Raw genomic sequence first — 16,731 nt, forward strand, 5'->3', positions numbered from 1 at the left:
GCATGGCTGGGATAGGGGAGTGGACAGGTATGGAGTTTCCAGACTGGACAACCGGCCAGCAAAAACCATCTATCTTGGTTCAGTCCGGCTCCACCATAGACCTCAGCCCTACAGCCAAGGGAGATCCTGAGCAAAGGGCGGGGGGGGGAACCACCCTGCTGGAGACCAGGCCTGTGGGGGTGCAAGCCCTCCGCTTGTCCTACTCTTGGGGCTCCCATGTCCCACAGCCTGGGGCTTGTCCCCAGCTGCTGCCTCCTTCCACAGCCCACTGCTCCCCCAGGGAGGCCCTGGAACTCCGTGGGAGACGGCCTTTGGAGTCCTGACTTGGGCCCACCTAGAGGCAAGCAGGACATCAACTGGCCCCAATCCCCGCCCCCATCCCGGATGCAGTCCCAGGGCCCTAGGAAGAACAACATCACCACACTGGAGACCAGGCCTGGTTTGCATAGTCTGCACGTTTAATCACTTTAAAACCTCTAACATTATCTCGTGTCCATTAAATAGAACCAACAATGCTGGGCCTGTTTAAATTACAAGAAAAAAAAAAAAATCACTGGGCACCAACCCAGTATCTTACAAAATCAGCCAGGCTGGCCACAAGGGTGGGGGGATGGGAGAGGAGGGGACACCCCTGGGCAGGTGGCTGGGTGCCAGGAAGGGCTAGGGGAGAGAAAGAAAAGAGGGCTCCCAGATGGGAGGGGACTGATTGTCCTAATGGGAGGGGTGCGAAAGGCACGTCAGAAGAGGGGGACTTAAGGGGGCAGAACAGGTCAGTGCTTTCTCCACAAGGGCACAGTGTTGGAGGGGGCTCAGTGCCACCACCTGGCCGCCCCTGGCACTTGGAGAACCAGTGACCCATGAGCCCTTGGCACGATGAGCCCCATCTGAAACACGGATGACAGCCTGCCCCTCCCACCACGATCCCCTTTCCTAGGGCCCACCTGGCTTGCCCGCCTGCCTCTTCAGGACTTGGGGCTCAACTCCTCCTCATTCCTCAGCAACATGCTGCAGCCCCCCGCACCTCAGGGCCAGCGTAGCCGGGGGAACAGCAGAATGGACAGTGGGTGTGGGAAGGTGGGTGGTCCAGCTGCTACCCCCATTACAAATACAAAAAAACCCAAAAAAACCCAAAATCAGCATCTAAAGTGAAATAATCACAAAGTGAAAATATATCCTCAAACAGCCCCTGAGATCCCCACAGGGGAAAGCAGCATCGGGTGGGAGGCGGGAGAGGCTGGCTGGGCCACCGTCCCTCCCCACCACCCACCCAGGGGCTCCGGGACTGTGAGTGCCAACAGCCCAGGCAGCCCCGGGCTCAGAAAACAGGGACTTGGGCCCTGGCGGGAGGGGAGGGGAGGAGAGGGGAGGGGAGGGGGCCCGAAAAGGTAGGGTGGTCAGGACACCAGCACGGGGCTCGGCGGGCAGCCAGTGGTGGTGGAGGTGGGCAAGGGGACACACACGCGCGCGTGTGCTCACGGGCCCACCCTAAAGCACCTGCCTTGCCTTGGTCGCTTCCTTTGATCGCCACTTCCTCAAGAGGCTCACCAGACGTGGGGGACAAGGTCGGGGATACAAAAGCCCTTGGAGAGGTGGCCTCCTCCTTCAAATACCCCCTAGGCCAGCCTCCCTGCTGCCTGGATGGGGACCGTTATTGCTTTAGAGGGAACAGGGTAGGGAGAGAGCTGCAGCCCGGGTCAGGAATCCCCAAAGAGAAGGGCTGACCCTCTTCACTCCGCAGAAAACCCCGGCTGGGGCCTGGACCTTGGAAAGCTGCCCTAGAGGTTCCACTCCTTTCTCCACACGGAAGGGGTGCTGGAGGTGGGGGTGAGGCCCTCCCCGGCTCCCCAGCTGGTCCTGGGGCCCCACCTCAGGCAGCCAGGTGGCCCGAAGGTAGGGTGGGAAGCAGTCTCTGCCCCTCTTGCCTCCCAGCTGGGGTCCAAACCCAGTCCCAAGATAAAAAAATACTTTGGTGAATTAAAAAGTGCCCAAGGAGGGGATGGGCTTGAAGGGGCAGGCAGTAGGCGCTCGTCAAAGGGCGCTCTGGTCTTTGATAAAGGCGGTCCTCTCGCCCCGGCCCTCGTCCTCTTCTGAGTCGGATGGGCACTCTTCCTGCCAGGCTTCGGGGGGCAGCCCCTTGTAGGAGATGAGGCCGCGGTCCATGGTGTACACCTTCACCCCCCGGAAGCTGAAGCCGGAGCGCAGCTGCAGGACCAGGAAGACAGTGACGAAGACCAGCACGATGAAGGCGCAGCTGAGGCCGGCCACCACCTCGGGCAGGTGTGAGGGCGGCAGCCCTGCGCGCGGCCGGGGCTCCGTGTCCACCTCGGCGGGCGGCGGCAGCGGGGGCCGCTGCTGGGGCGACTCGCGGCTGCTCTGGCTCTGCCGGGAGCACGTCTGCTCCACGGGGTCCAGGGAGGCGTGGCTGGGGCAGCTGAGGCAGTCTGTGGGGGCCAGCCCCTGGCACGTGGCGCACGAGCTGTGGCAGGGGGCGCAGACGCTGGCCCGGATGATCTCCACGTCGTTGTCCGTGCTGTAGTGAGTCTCGAGGACTTGGGGGGTGAAGCCGGGCGGGCAGCGCTGCACGCAGCTCTTCTGGAGCAGGGAGAAGCCCTCCTCACAGACTGCCGGCGTGGGGGAGGAGGTGCGCGTCAGCTCAGGAGGCGTGGCGGCCCCCAGCGGCCTCCAGCCCCGTAACCGCGGCCGCCCCGAGGTCTCTTCAAACCCCCTTTCCTCCTAGCCCCGGGCGTCAGCACAGGTCCCCTCTGTGCGCACCCACCCCCCCAAACCCCAGGCCCCCAGACCCCAGCAGCAACCACTACTGACCCACACAGGCCTGGCTGGTCGTGAGGGTCTTGCAGCCGCTGCTCTCGGGAGGCGGGTGCGACCCCTCGGGGGCCGTGCCATACAGCACGAGGGTGAACTTGGTCAGTGTCCCTGTCCCGGGGTGGGGGAGGAGGCAAGAGTTAGGGAGCACTGGCACCGCTCCTGGGATCCCAGGGCCCGCCGGCTCCCGTCTCTGCTGCCCCCTCAGTCCTCAAACATCCCCAGTACCGTAGTTGTTGGCTTCGCTGGTGTTTTCAATCTCCAGGACCCACTCGCCAGAGGGGTCCTCATCCCAGGAATGGGTTGTCATGAAGGCCCAGTCGTTAAACCCATCTGCGGAGTAGTCGTGGGGCCTGCGGGAGAAGGGTGCCCATGGCTGTTGGAGGCCTCCGGGAGACCCCGGCCAGGGGACACCAAGGCCACAACACGTGGACCACACACCCTCCCCCAGTGCAGTGCCAACCCCACTGGACCGGAAATGCCTGTGGCTGTTGTTTGCCAGTAGGCCAGATGTTCTCTGCCAGAAGACTGGTGGAAACGTGCAAGGTGCTTGCTACACACGGGAAGGCACGCTACTGGCAGGTAACGACTAGAGGCCAGGGATTCCTTCGATGCGGGACAGTCCCTTAGGACAGAACCATCCCTCCTCAAGTGCCAACCCACACCGAGAAGAACCTGGTGGCCACTAAGACCCTGTGACAAGTCCAGGAGGGTGAACGTGTGCGAGTGTGAGGAACGGGACAAGCTGGGCAGGGGAGAGGGCAGGCACCTGGCGGCCAGCAAGGTGGAGCGGGTGCCCATGGGGCTGACCAGGTGGATGGCCAGGTCGCCACGGCGATTGTAGGACAGGGTGAGGCGGGCCTGCGCGTGCTCTAGCCGTGTGATGTGGCTGGGCTCCCCCAGGCAGGCGGTCACCGTCTTCCGCACCTCCAGCCGCTTCCCGATGTCCCTGTGCAGACAGCAGGGACAGTCTGCCGGCCTGACCCCCCCCGACACCCCGGCCCCCCCCCTCCGCCGCCCCGGCACCAGCCCCGGGCCAGGCCTCACTTGGGTTCAGTGAGGATGTCGATGATGCATTTCCGCTGGGGGGGCACCGTCGTCCAGTTCTGGGCCAGGGTCACCATAGCACCCGCGTCCAACAGCCCGTAGCCGTATGAATGGCTCACTGCGGGGGCAGGGAAGGCAGGGTCATCTGGGAGGCAGAGGGCCCCCCTACCCTCCCCCAGCCCGCGCACTGGGCCACCCTGTCCTCACCTTTCCGGCCCACACCGTTGGTGGCCCAATCGTTGGCGTTGAGGTGGGCGGGCTTTGAGGTCTGTACCACCAGGTGCTGCATGTCCCGCCAGGTGAGGTTCTTACTGCAAAGGGCGGAGAGTGAGGCCCGGGGCTCAGGCCAAGGGCTGCCCTGCAGGGGGCACTGGTGGGGGCGAGGTTGCTTACTTGGCTTCCAGGGTGAGAGCGATGATGCCGGCTGCCAAGGGGGCCGAGGCCGAGGTGCCCGTGTGAGACTCGGTGCACTTCTGCCGCAAGTCCGTGGTCACCTGCCGGGAGGGCGGTGTGTTGGGCCCGTGATGAGCGCAGGGACTAGAGGGGCCACCTGCCCGCCCCCTGCCCACAGGCCCAGAGCACCAACGGACGGCAGGGGAGCCGGGGCCAGGACACCTCAGGCCCAGCTGCTGCCTCGCTCACTCGCTGTGAACAGGCTAACGCCTGGCCCTCCCGGGGCCTCAGTTTCCCAGTTTCCCTGGGCTGAGCTCCAGGCTGGAGACCATTCAGAGCCGTGCGCATCTTCCGAGAGTCTGCGCCTCTCAGGGGCTCCGCACAGCCCCGTGGCCCCATTCCCAGTCTCAGAGCGCCCCGGCTCCCGTCCCACGACGACTGAGCCACCGATGCCCCAGCCACACGTGGTCCGGGAAGGGGGCCCAGAGCAGAGCCAGCAGGCGGCCCCACCTCCCGCCCCGCCCCGAGCGGAGCCAGCAGGCGGCCCCACCTCCCGCCCCGCCCCCCGCCCCGCCCCCCGGGCAGGACTCACGATCTGCTTCTCGTTCTGGTTGCCGCTGCTGTAGGTGGTGGCCAGCGTGGACGAGCAGGCCTCGCTGTACCAGGGCACGTTGCCGAGCTGCGTGGCGCTGCTGATGGACAGCGTGTAGATGCTGTTCGTGTAGCCGTCACAGTTGCAGCTGTCGTGCTCCCGGCCCCCGTTCCCCGAGGCCCACACGAAGATGGAGCCCAGCCCCCCGCGGCCCTGCGGACAGAGCGGGCTGGGGTCACTCGCAGACGGGGCCTGGGGGAGGCCTGGCGGGAGGCTGCTGCCGGGGGACAGGGCCCCTCTCCGCACACGCCGCCCCGCCCCGCACCCCGTGAGACCCCTGCTGGGTCGGGCGCTTGTGCAAGTCTGTCTGTCTGCGCCGAACAACAGACCCGGGCTGCCACCGAAATGCCCAGACCGGTGACTGCGGGGGCTGGAACGATGGGTGATCTCCACTTATTTTTCTCTTGTGCTATCTGTCTGGTCCATTAGCATTTTAATAAATAAGCCTTGTATAAACTAAGGTGTAACACAAGAATAAACGAACAGGAACAGAAAAACATGGGGGAAAAAACTAGGGAGCAGACAGCGCCCGGCCTGGCCCGCAGGGCTGCGCAGGGACCCCCACCGCACCTGGCTAACCCCCCGGAAGAAGGCCTCCTCGGCGAGGCGGGCGGGTCCATCCACGGTCTTGCCGTCGTCCTCGGGGCCCCAGCTAGCGCTGTAGATGTGGATGTGGCTGGGGTTCAGGCCCAGTGAGCGAGCCTCCACTGCGTCCGTCACCTCGCCGTCCAGCATGCGCACCCCTGGCCGCGGAGGGGGGTGAGGAGAGGGATGCTGCGTGGGTCTAGCCGCCAGGGGCACCCCCAAAGCACACCCAGCCCTGCACCCGGAGGATGCGCAGGGGAAGGCAGAGGCCAGTGCTGGAAGCCCTGAGCCCCTAGCCCCCGGGGCCTCTCTGCCTCTCCAGGCCAAGAGCCCGAAGGGAAAAAGAGAACACACCCTGCCCTCAACCACAGAGCCTGGCTTAGAAGGAGCCTCTGGGTTCCCTAGGGAGTGTGGCGATCAAGGCCTGCCCTGTAAGGACGCAGTGGGGGTGGTGGGGATTCAGGGAGGCTCCTGCTAAGAAGCCCTACCCTGCCCCGCCCCGCAGCACAGGGGGCTCAGTTCTGAGCTGTCGAGAAGCCTCTAAGGAACAGCCACGTGGCCAAACGGATCCACGGATCCGCGGTGGGAAAGTGACAGGCACTGGCCGGATGGGAGAGAATCCCACCCGCAGGGCCCTCCCCACGGATAGGGTGGCCAAGGCCCACACCCACCTCCGATGCGGGCGTTGTAGGCCACGCCTACACCGCAGACACCGTTGTTGGCCACGGCGGCCACCTCGCCCGCGCACCGTGTGCCATGCCTGCCAGGGCCAAGAGCACAGCGTTAGCGGCGGACAGAGCACGGCGGGCGCAGCCTGAGGGACAGGACGGGCCGGCACGCCCCTCCAGCCACGACCTCTGTCCCCTCCCACGCTCTCGGCTCTGTGGCCACCCCTGTTCTGACCAGAACTGCAGCAAGACCACGGAAATGTCAGCCTACTGGGGGAATGGGTCTTAACCCGGGCTCGACCCTGCTTCCTCAGTGGAAGGGAGGAGAAGGCAGGCAGGGGCCGGGGCCCTGCCGTCGCTTACCTGTTGTCATTCATCTGTGTGTACCGAGGCTGGGGGTCAGGGTCCTGGTCGTTGACGTCAAAGCTGGCCCCGGGATCCTGGAGAGGACATGGCCATCGTCAGGAACAGTCTTGAGCACACCGGCAGAACAGGACTGCCCTGAGACACCCCTCACCGGGGATGGCTGCCTCCCTCCCCCACCTCCTCACATAATTGCCTGCCAAGTCTGGATGGTTCTTCTCGATGCCATCGTCCAGAATGGAGACCACAATGCCACGCCCCGTGTAGCCCTGAGCCCAGGCCTCCTTCACGTTCAGGTCCCGCTGGGTGACGCCGGACTGCAGAGACACCCACCCCATCACCCCAGCACTTACGAGATGTGGTTGGCCGTGTGAGGTCAGGGGTACCCTGAAGAATCCCTTCACCACCCCTGAAACCTCTTTCTCCACCTGCCCCCGTGCCCACAATGCCATCCCTGGCTGCCTGGGCTCTGTGGGAGTGCCCAGAACTCTGGAAGGGCAGCCCCCAGGCTTAGCGGGAAGGGGCAGGGAGGGAGTGCTGGGCAGAGAGAAAGAAGAAGAAGGAGGGGAGGCCTCCACATCAGCCTCAGCATCCCGCGGGAGCCCTCAGTGGCCAGATGGATGCCGCCGGGAAGGAGTACCCACGACCCGAGGCGGCAACGTACCAGGTACCACTGCTGGGGAAACTTGGGGTCCGTGGGCTCCTGGTACACATCTCGTTTGGTCCTTCGCTTTACCACCTGCTGCTCCAGCCACTGCACCTGCAGAAGTGAGGGGGGCCGGTGTGGGCGCGGGGCGGGGGGGGGGGGGGCGGCGCTCAAGCGGCTCCAGAGAGCGGCAAGGGAAGGGTGGCAGCCGGAGGGGCTGGGGCCACACTCACTTGAGGCTCCCTCTGCAGCCGGCTGTGCCGCAGGCGGTGAGGCGACAGGGACCGCTTTGTCACCGCTCGATGCCAGAAGTGGTAATAGTCCCCGAAGATCTGCAACAGAGCAGGGAGCCTGGGCTGGGCTTTCCATCTGGCAGTCCCCGGGAGGCAGCGGACGGGGGTGGACAGCCGGCTGCAAGGGGAGGCGCACGACGCCAGGGGGTGGTGGGGCATCTGCTCCCTGCCCAGGCCCCGGCCAGGGGGTGCAGGGGACGGAGAGGGACGCACCCTCCCGGGCAGAGTCTGCTCCCCTGAACAACCTCTGTTGGAAGCCCAAGGGCGGGACCAGCCACGGCTCCCGTCCCCCTGTAGCCACCCAGAACACGCCTCCTACCCAGATGGCCCTGAGAAGATAAGCCCACAGTCCCGGTCCCGCTGCCCGAACCCCTGCCCTCGCTGACCCCACCCCTGGCAATGACCCGCGCCCAGGCCAGCCGGCAGTCGGCGCACCTACCTGGCCCAAGTTGAGGAAGCCATGCTTGCGCGCCAGCCTGTCAGCCACGGCCGGGCCTCCGGGAACGTGCACAGCCCACGTGTTGGTGTAGACCTTCTGGGCACGGGCGTCGGCTGCCAGCAGGACCAAGGCTCCTGCCACTACCACCCATAGCAACCAGGGCCTCAGCTCCATGGGGGGGGCCGGTGGCCGGGACCCCGGAGCCCCCGTCTCCTTGGCCTGGTCACAGGGCCTCGGCTCCCGCGTGCCTGCTCACTGCCTGTGGCCCGGGGCTGACTGGCGGGGGCATGGGGCCGAGCAGGGCAGGGCTGTGCGGGGAGGAGGGCCGCCGGCTCTGAGGGGAACAAGGGAGGAAGAAGGGTAGACAGTCAGTCCCCCCGCCCCCGCCATGTGCAAAGGCCACCCCCGTGGCCCAATCTAGGCCTGAAAAGGGCCCCCGGAGGAGACGGGTGAGAATCCAGCCCCCCCAAGGTCAGCCAGCCAGCCAGATGGACCCCCCCTACACACACACACACACACACACACACACACGCACGCACACACGCGCGCGGCTCCCAAGCCTCTCTCCACACAAGAATACGGAAGTGGGATGAAGAGTATCAGGCTTGAGTCATCCAAAATCAGAAACAACAACAGAATAAATGTTCACCGCAATCAAAGTGAAAAAGAGATGGGTTATAAAGCAGTATGTATACATGACCCCATTTTGTTTTTAAAGAACTATTTATAAGTGTGTATTTATATATAACCACAAAACAAAATCTGGAAGGACACATGCTAAAACGTTAACCAACGATTCTCTCAAGATGGTGACGATTATGAATAACTGTTATTTTCTTCTTTGTACCACTGTATATTTTCCAAATTACCGAGGTCTATTTTATAAAATGTTGGCTTTTCAAAGTTTTTTAATGGGTGGTGTCTACTCAGCTCACCAGGGGTTCCTGGTTCAGCAAAGCAGACCTAGCCACAGAGAATTACCTGCACGAAGACCCACAGCCCTCTGGGAAGAAACAGCGGGTGACCTTAGGAGGGATGGGGCTTTGGGGGCTGAGCACAGGGGATCCCAGTGGCTTCACCTCCCTCCACGGGCAGACCCCAGACCAGTGTCCGTCAGCAAAGTCAGGGGCCCAGACTCTTTTGAGGCTGTTTCCTGGGGAACACTGGGGCCACCCAGCCCTGCCCTGCGCAGGTCCTGGGCGCAGAGGCCCCTGGCAGCCCCCGTGCACTCCACGCCCACCAGCCTTGCGTAATCCGAGCCCAGGCAGCCAGGCCAAACACTGGCTGCTGAGCCAGGAGCACCAAGGTGAGGCTGAATCAATAGTCTGCGTGTTGTTTTTCCTCCTTCAGCAAACAGACAGCGGGACCTCTCTGCTCGGGGCCACATAACTGTCCCCACAGAGGGCCCCTGACTAGCCAGAAGCCAAGCCCCTGGGGTGGGGAGAAGCTGGGGGAGGCCCCAGTGGGGCTGTTGGAGGTATCCTGCCTCAGTGCCAAGCTCACTGAGCAGAGGGCCTGCCCACAGGGCCCCGGATGCCCCCACCACTCCCAGCCCCAAAGGAGGCCACTCTGCCAGATGGCTGAAATGAAGCTCCCCAGCTCACCCAGGCCATGGGGAGCTGGGCAGGCGGGCTCGCCACTGGGAAACCTTGCCCCTCCAGGGGCTACCCTCAGCCATAACCAGCCTTGCTGGCCGCTCCTACTGCAGTCCCACCCTGCAGCCTGGGAGGGACTCAACACACAATTCCCAGGGTATTTTCAGTTTACACCAAAATAACCTGACAGCTGATGGCAGGAGGCATCCACAATACGGCTCCTCCTCACCCTGGATGGGGCAGAGTCCACGGGGCTCCAGGACAGGCCCATGATGCCTTGGGCATCCAAGTTCCAGAAAGCCAGTCTTAGCAATGGCTGGGTGGCCAAACATAGGCCCTAGGGTGTGAAGAGACCCCATGCCCCTCATTTAACAGAGGATGCGGGGCCCTGAGGGCAGAGCCACGTAGGAACAAGGCCTCTTCTGCTCTTCTGCCCACTGCAATAGCCCCTTCTTGGGTCCAGATGGCAAGTAAAGCTGCCCCGGACCACAATGCTGTGAGCCCCGCCAAAGCCCCCAAATCAAGATGGGCTCATCTGGGTCTAGCCTGGGTTCCAGCACATTGTGAATGGAGCTGCAGCTGCTTTGCCTTAAAGGTGATTAACCAACTAGTTAATTACCCTGCAGCACCCAAAAAGCAAGCAGGCTTCCGGCACAACCCAACTATCCCCCAAGAAAGGGCCTGCCTCCCTCTGCCCAGCATCCCTAGCCATGGTGAGCTGTGGATATGGCTTCCACAGAGCCCAGAAGACCCCCCCCCCTCCAGCCCCACCTCAGCATCCTGGAGGGAGGGAAGATTTCCCACCTCCCTCCCTCCCAAAAGAGCAGGCTCTGAGAACAATGAATGAATGGGCTTCTCCCCACCCCCATCCCAGACTCTGACTCACCCTCTGAGTCCCAGTTCAGCTTAAACACCCCCCCCCAACCAGGCTGGCTGTATTTCTAGCCTCCTGCGATGCCCCCTCACATGGGACTGAGCTCTGGGCTGTGGCCACAGAGAGCGCTGGGAGTGCTCTTCCTGGCTGTGTTCTTAGGCAAAGCCCTTTCTCCAGAGGTCCCAGGAACCTCGGACACCGCTCTGAGGCATCAAACTGAACCGACCCCCAGGTCCGGACGCTGTTTCCCACGCACTGAGGGTCTGGTGTGTACAGGATCCAGTCCCTCTTTCTAGCAGAGACACCAAGCCAGGTCCTGTTACAGGAACTGAAAGGCTCCCCTGAAATTCTGATTTCGTGTCTGCTCCACTACTTATTTGCTGTGTGATCGCAAACAGGTTACTTCCTCTCTCTGGGCCTCAGTTTCCTCGGTGGTAAAAACTGCTAGATATGAGATTTTCAAACTTTTTTTTTAAAGCCACATAATCCTTTAAAAAAAAAAAAAATAAAATCTCACGTGAAAGCCCCATATAGGAAACAGTAAAATTTGGGTTGCTCTGGTTGAGACGCGGCAAGCTTGGCTAGTCTCCTGCGCTCCCTCCACACCTGGCCAGCAGCTGCCCAGCCCTCACTAGGCCACATCACCCGGGTTCCCCTCACGCTTCCCAAGTCAAAAATAGAATTCCAACACCCTCTCGCGGCAGAGGGTCTGCGCCCCCTCCCCGGGGCACCCGGAGAGCAGGTACAGACCAGACAAGTGACTGCTGTCAGACCTGTCTAGCGAGCAGGCAGCCCCGCAGCACAGCCACCCCACGGGGGCAGCAGGGGCCTGCGCCAGGCCTCGGCGGGAGGCAGCCCCAGCACCTACCTGAGCCAGCCTCCCGGAGCCCGCAGAGCCCGCACCTGCGTCTCCGTCGCCCAGGTGTGCGGACGGGGGCGAGGCCGGGCCGGGGAATAATCCCCTCCGCCCGGCGACCAGCCGTTCCTCCCCTCCCCGGCCGCGGAGTGGGTGAGCCGGCGGCGGCCCCCGGCGGCCGGCGGGGAGGCGGGAGCACCCGGCGCCTCTGGAATTCTCTCCCCATCCCGCCCCCAGCGGGGGCCCCCGCGGACGCTTCCTGAGGTCAGAGGGCTCGCCCCGGCCCCAAGCGGAAAAGTACCCGCACGGGCAGGGGGCCGGGGGCCGGGGGCCGAGCCGGGCCCGGCGCGCTCAGGTGGGCTGCAGGGCGCCCTTCCTGCTCCCCGCGGCTCCACCCTCCGGCCGGCCCGCGAGCCAGTTCCGAACGCCGGGCGGAGCAGCCGGGGCCTGGGGGGGCCCGGGTCAGGACGGCCCCGACCCTCCCCCGCCGGGGCGCCGGGGCCCGCTCCCGGGGCACAGCGGCCCAGGCCGGCCGGCTCTCTCCGGGCCCGGCGCCCCCGCGCCCCGGCGCGCTGCCTCCCCGGGCCCCGCGCCCTCCTGCTTACCCGAGGGAGCCCGGGCGGGTAACTTTTGCAGGCGAGCGCCGCGGCGGCTCGGGCGCCCCTCGGCCGAGCGGAGAGCCCGGCGGCGGGGGCCTGGGCTCGGCGCCGTCCCCGCGCCCAGCAGCAGCGTCACCGCGCGGAGGCGGGGAGGCGCGGCGGGCGGTCCTCGGCGCGGCCCGCGACCAGGGACAGGGCTCGGCCTGGGCTCGGGCTCCAGCGCGGGCGGGGGCAGCGGCCGGGCCCCGGCGACGCTGCTTGTTTACTCCCGTCGCTGTCAGCGACTGCGGCGGCCCGGGCTCCTCCTCCGCCGCCGCCGCCGCCGCGCCCCTCCCCCTCGCGGCGCCACCTCCGAGCTCCCGGCCCGCCGCCGCCGCCGCCGCCGCCGCCGCCGGCCCGCCGCCCCCGCCGCCGCCGGCCCGCCGCCCATGTCGCCTGCGCCCCGGCCGGCGATCGGAGCCGGGGCCGCGCGCACCCAGAGCGCCGGGCCCCGAGCCCAGGCCCTGCGGCCTTCTGGGGCGCCCGCTGCCTCCGGCGCCCGGTAGGGGCAGGTAGAAAGTGGGGCCGGAGATCCTAAAGCCCAGGCGGCCGCCCGGCGCGTCCCCACACCCCCACCCCCCGGCCCCGCTGCCCGCGCCCCCGCCCCCGGCTCTGCGCGCCCCAAGCTCCCGGGGCAGGCGGCAGTGGAGACCCGAACTCGGACCCCTCGGCTTGGGCTGCCAAGGGCTTGAGGAGGCACTCCGAGCTCAGTGTCGGCTGCATTGTGGGGGAGCCGGCCCTCTCGTCCCCAACCCCCCACGACTGCCCCATTCCTGAGCCAGGAATTTGGGCATGACCCAGTTAAGTGTCCCGGGGTGACCGACCTGGGGTAGCTCCCCCTGAGGTCAGACTTCAGCGAGGCGAGGCACACCTTCCCAGGCCTACTGTTAGGGGAGTCACGACTGTTTGCATCTATATAGACAGGTGGATAAGCTGAACCAGCAGCCCACGCCTCTTACTTTTTTTTTTTTTTTTTTTAAAAAAACACCAACCGCGGGCGAGGCACTGGGACAATCACTTTACGTTACCTCCTTCTTAAGCACATTATTTAATCCACATAATCCCTCTGGGCCGACATTATTAATCCCATTTTACAGATAAAGAAACTGAGGAGCACACAGTTAAATAATTTGCCCAAGGTCCCCCAACTAGCAGGCCTCAGAGCCTGGGCGAGATCTGGGGCTTTGGCAGAGCCTGAATCCAAGCTACTTGCCATATACCAACGGGCTCCTCTCCCTCCCTGGGTCCCTGCCCTAGAAAACGTCTGTGCTACTTGGCTGAGGCCGCCACTGCTTGAGCTGAGAAAGAAAAGAGGGGAAATGTGGCCAAGAGCTCCCCAGGCTGGGTTATTCCAAGGTCATGGAGCAGTCTCTGCCCACCCCTTCCTGCTCCCTGTGAGGTTACCTGGCAGGACAGTATTATCCTGTGGTGTCCTCAACACAGGGGGTAATGACAAAACCGAACACCGCCCAGTGCTCTCTATAGGCCAGGTGCTATTCTCGGCTCTTGTCCATGCGTTAACTGACTTCTCTCTCCCCACAAACCCCACCAGGTGGGTACAATACATTTTCCTTTGGCACCTTTCATGTAGCATATATGTCTACATTTTACAGAAGAGGAAACTGAGGCCCAGGGAGGTCAAGTAATATCCCTAAGGTCACTGCGTGGCAAGTCAACTGGCAAGCCCGGGTCCAGATCCCCGGGGCACTGTTGCATACCCCGCCCCCTTGGACAAGTTACTTCCTTCTGAGAGCCTCCATTTACTCCTCAGTAAAGCGGAGATGATCCTCAACGAATGGCATGAGGTACCACCGGGAACCCTTTCAGATGCCGCGGAAACTGGAAACTCGGGTTGCAGTGTGGGCTTCCGAAAGTCGGGCTGGGGGCTAAGTCTGGTTCGCTCCCGCTCGGGGTGGGAACTTCCCTCCCAAGGAGCTGAGACTCCTGGGGCCACCCTGGGGTAGCCCCAGCAGCAGCAGAGCAGCAGTTGGGAGAACAATTCTTGTGCAGTCAGACTGAGGCAGGAAGTGAGTCATGGTTCTTCCCTTGTCTATGAGCTAGAGAACCCCATTGAGAGGAAATTTGGACTGCGCTAGCCCCACCTAGGCTCGGAGTTCCCTAGTGCCCTTCCCACTTGTCCTCTGGCCTTGCAAGAAAGGTCACCGCAGGGAGAGAGCAATCCTGGCCGCCTGGAGGTGCCCCACCCATCCCGGAGGCTGGCCCCAGGGGCGCTGCGGCGGGTCTCAGGAGGAGGAGGGGCTGGCCCTGTCTCAGAGGGCTGCCCCCCCCCCCCCCCCCCCCCCGGCAGGGCCTGCCTCTCCAATCCCACCTTGGGCAGGAGGTGGAACTCTTTTCAGCTGTGTTGCTCAGAGGTGCATCACTTGAGGGGAGGAGGGGGGGCGAGGACTGAGCAAGTGAGCACCTGTCCTTACTTTGCCCAGAGCATCTTTACCTTCTTCCCTCTCCAGTTTGGGAGTTTCACATACAATCGTATTTTACAACAGTCCTCTTCGCTAAAATGAATTTGGAAGCCACTCCCCTTGAGACGAGGCCCCTCCGGAGAGAATCCCACCTTGCCACAGCTGGTGACCGTTAGCCAACTTCTTCCTTTATCTCCCCTGAAACAAGTCCTGGGGGCATGTATTGTTCTTTGGATCATGCCCAAACATTTACCTGAGGCCTTAACGCCTGAGGGAGCTAAGCGGCCCCTGAAGCCCAGGTGTCACACCCCCCCCTCCCCCCACCGACTTAGGGCCTTAAGAGCCCAAGGGTCTCTGGATCCGTTTATCAGTTTTACACAGCAGTTGATAAGATGGTAGTACCACAGGACAGAAGCCTGGAGTACGAAGCCTTGGGGGGTGGGGGTGGGGAAGCAGGGCCTGCCGCGTAAGGCCCGACAGACGAAGGGGCTGTGAAGGGGGTTCCCACCTTCCCAGCAAGGCTCTGGGAGGAAGGATCCAGCCAGCCAGGCCGCTCTTTATCTTCAAAGTGGGGCCAATCTGCAAGGCTCCTGAGGGCAACCACCGTCCTGTGGCTACGTTCACCCAGACACTCCCATATCCCCTGAGTGCTCCCGGGGTGGGGGTCCTCTTCTCCCCAAATCTCCTCCCCGCTCTCGGGCACCTCAGAGCCCTCCACAGCAGCACCCACACCTGGTTTTAATCAGACCCATTCGTGCGTGCATGTTAGGGCCCCTGACGAAATAACTGGTACTTTCTCTGAAAGGGTGGTATTTTGAGAGCTTTTTTTGTTTTCTTCCTTTTTGCTTACCTGCATTTTCAGGAATGTCTACAGTAACTTTTCTAATAAAATAATTAAACCTTGAAGTCATGCAAAAGTGAGTAAAGCATGCCCATACTTCACCAGCTAGCGCCTGAACACCTGGGGTCCATCCCGAGCCCCTCCGCCACCCGCCGGGGGCGACAGCCAGGCTCCTCCTATCTGGTCACAGGGCAGGGCCTCTCCGGTTCTGGCTAAACCACTTTGGGAAAACCTCCTTTATATGACAGGCAAACAGGGTGTCTGTGGGTGGGGGGAGGAGCCAGAAGTGATTGGGTGCTGACATCTGAACCCAGCACGGCCAGCTCTCCTCATTTTCCTAGTTATTGGGGTGGGTCTGCCACGTCCCCAAGTCATTACCGGCTTAATGGCTTCTCTCTGCCCACTTTGTGTCTCCTTCCTTGCCCTCAGTGCCCAGCCAGTGTTACCCACAGTTGGGCACGTGACAGGTGCATTGGGTGCAGTCTAGCCTGGCTGACATTCATTGAGCACCTGCTGCGTGCGGGGTCCCGGTGCCTCAGTGCCGAGTCCCTTAGAGCTTGTCCTCAGGAAGCCAGCGACCACCTCTGCTAGGGTTGGAAGGAGGTGCCTGTGAGGACACCAGTGTCCCCGAAAATCTGCACCCTGCCGTGCCCTTGCAGCTCCAACAAACCCCTGCCCTTCCTTCTCCCTCAGTCCATTTTCATGACTTCTTGTTGAGTTTTCCAATCAGTGTGTCATCATCCAGAATGGGGTTTCTCAACGTCAGCACTATTGACCACTTGGGCCACCGGATCATTCTTTTTTTGCGGGGACTGTCCTGTGTATCGTAGGATGTTTAGCACTATCCCTGGTCTCTAAACACTAGGTGCCAGGAGCACCACTGCCCCATCGTGACAACCAAAAAAACATCCCCCAGACATTGCCTAATGTCCCCCGGGGTTGGGGGAGGGGCAGAGTCTCCCCCAGCAGAGAGCCACTGGTCCAGAGTGAGGAAGGGGAATGGTGCCGGAGGCGGCTGGTGAGCCCGGGTGCGAGACAGCAGGAGTTGTCTATGTGCCGAGACAGTTGGCAACAAGGGAGAAAACTGCCAGGCCCCAAACCGCCTGTCATAGCAGCACAACAATGGGGCCATTTAGTGTCCAGGGCAAACAGTCCTAGGTGTTTCTACAGCATCTCTTCGGTAACATTCGCGATAACGCCGAATCCGAGTAAGAACAACCACGGTGATCACACTGTTTCCTAAGGTCGGGGAGACAGCTTTGCCGTAAATATGTGTTTAGAAAGCAGACTGGTAGCTGCTTGGGGAGGAGGGGCCAGGAGGGGCCGGAGGAAACTTTCAAGAGTGACGGGACAGACTTCATTAGCTTGATTGTGCGGAGGGTTTCATGGGTGTGTACAGACGTCAAAATGGATCAAGTTGTACCCTTTAAACACGTGCAGTTTATAGTGTGTCGATCATATCTCGAGTCATCTGTTTTTAAAATGTATTTGTTTCAAGTTTTAGTGCTTGAAAGGCAGTATTTTGAAAATTTACTAACACGCACTAGCCTGCTTCTTGACCATGACAGATAAATTGAGGGTCCTTAAGATCAATGTGG

The 16,731-nt window shown here is 62.5% G+C and overlaps 1 protein-coding gene across 3 annotated transcripts; it reads right to left on the reverse strand.

The window, feature by feature from the left end:
- Nucleotides 1–437: 437 nt before the first annotated feature.
- FURIN (furin, paired basic amino acid cleaving enzyme) lies at nucleotides 438–12,083 on the reverse strand. Of its 3 annotated transcripts, none has more exons than XM_081831710.1 (16): nucleotides 11,840–12,083; nucleotides 7,910–8,243; nucleotides 7,411–7,509; nucleotides 7,196–7,291; nucleotides 6,720–6,848; nucleotides 6,532–6,608; nucleotides 6,172–6,260; nucleotides 5,486–5,658; nucleotides 4,856–5,068; nucleotides 4,264–4,364; nucleotides 4,078–4,181; nucleotides 3,871–3,988; nucleotides 3,593–3,772; nucleotides 3,052–3,176; nucleotides 2,828–2,934; nucleotides 438–2,621 (listed from the first exon to the last, which is right to left on the reverse strand). In XM_081831710.1, the coding sequence occupies exons 2-16, from the start codon at nucleotides 8,081–8,083 to the stop codon at nucleotides 2,172–2,174; spliced, it is 2,235 nt and encodes a 744-aa protein (XP_081687836.1). In that variant the 5' UTR covers nucleotides 8,084–8,243; nucleotides 11,840–12,083; the 3' UTR covers nucleotides 438–2,171. The 3 variants fall into 3 exon arrangements, with proteins under 3 accessions (XP_081687836.1, XP_081687834.1, XP_081687835.1); XM_081831708.1 differs by having other exon boundaries at nucleotides 2,824–2,934; nucleotides 11,840–12,080; XM_081831709.1 differs by lacking the exon at nucleotides 11,840–12,083 and adding an exon at nucleotides 11,282–11,423 and having other exon boundaries at nucleotides 2,824–2,934.
- Nucleotides 12,084–16,731: the final 4,648 nt, after the last annotated feature.

The sequence above is a fragment of the Leptonychotes weddellii genome, chromosome 9 (assembly GCF_054177405.1).
Source record: "Leptonychotes weddellii isolate Sample4059 chromosome 9, ASM5417740v2, whole genome shotgun sequence".
Classification (NCBI taxonomy): domain Eukaryota; kingdom Metazoa; phylum Chordata; class Mammalia; order Carnivora; family Phocidae; genus Leptonychotes; species Leptonychotes weddellii.

Excerpts from the sequence above, each read along its gene's own strand:
- FURIN (XM_081831708.1), bottom strand. The coding sequence starts at position 8,083 with ATGGAGCTGAGGCCCTGGTTGCTATGGGTGGTAGTGGCAGGAGCCTTG. Across the intron at positions 5,659-6,171 it reads CTACAACGCCCGCATCGGAG|GGGTGCGCATGCTGGACGGC; the intron begins GTGGGTGTGGGC and ends CTCCGCGGCCAG. Across the intron at positions 2,935-3,051 it reads CAGCGAAGCCAACAACTACG|GGACACTGACCAAGTTCACC; the intron begins GTACTGGGGATG and ends ACCCCGGGACAG.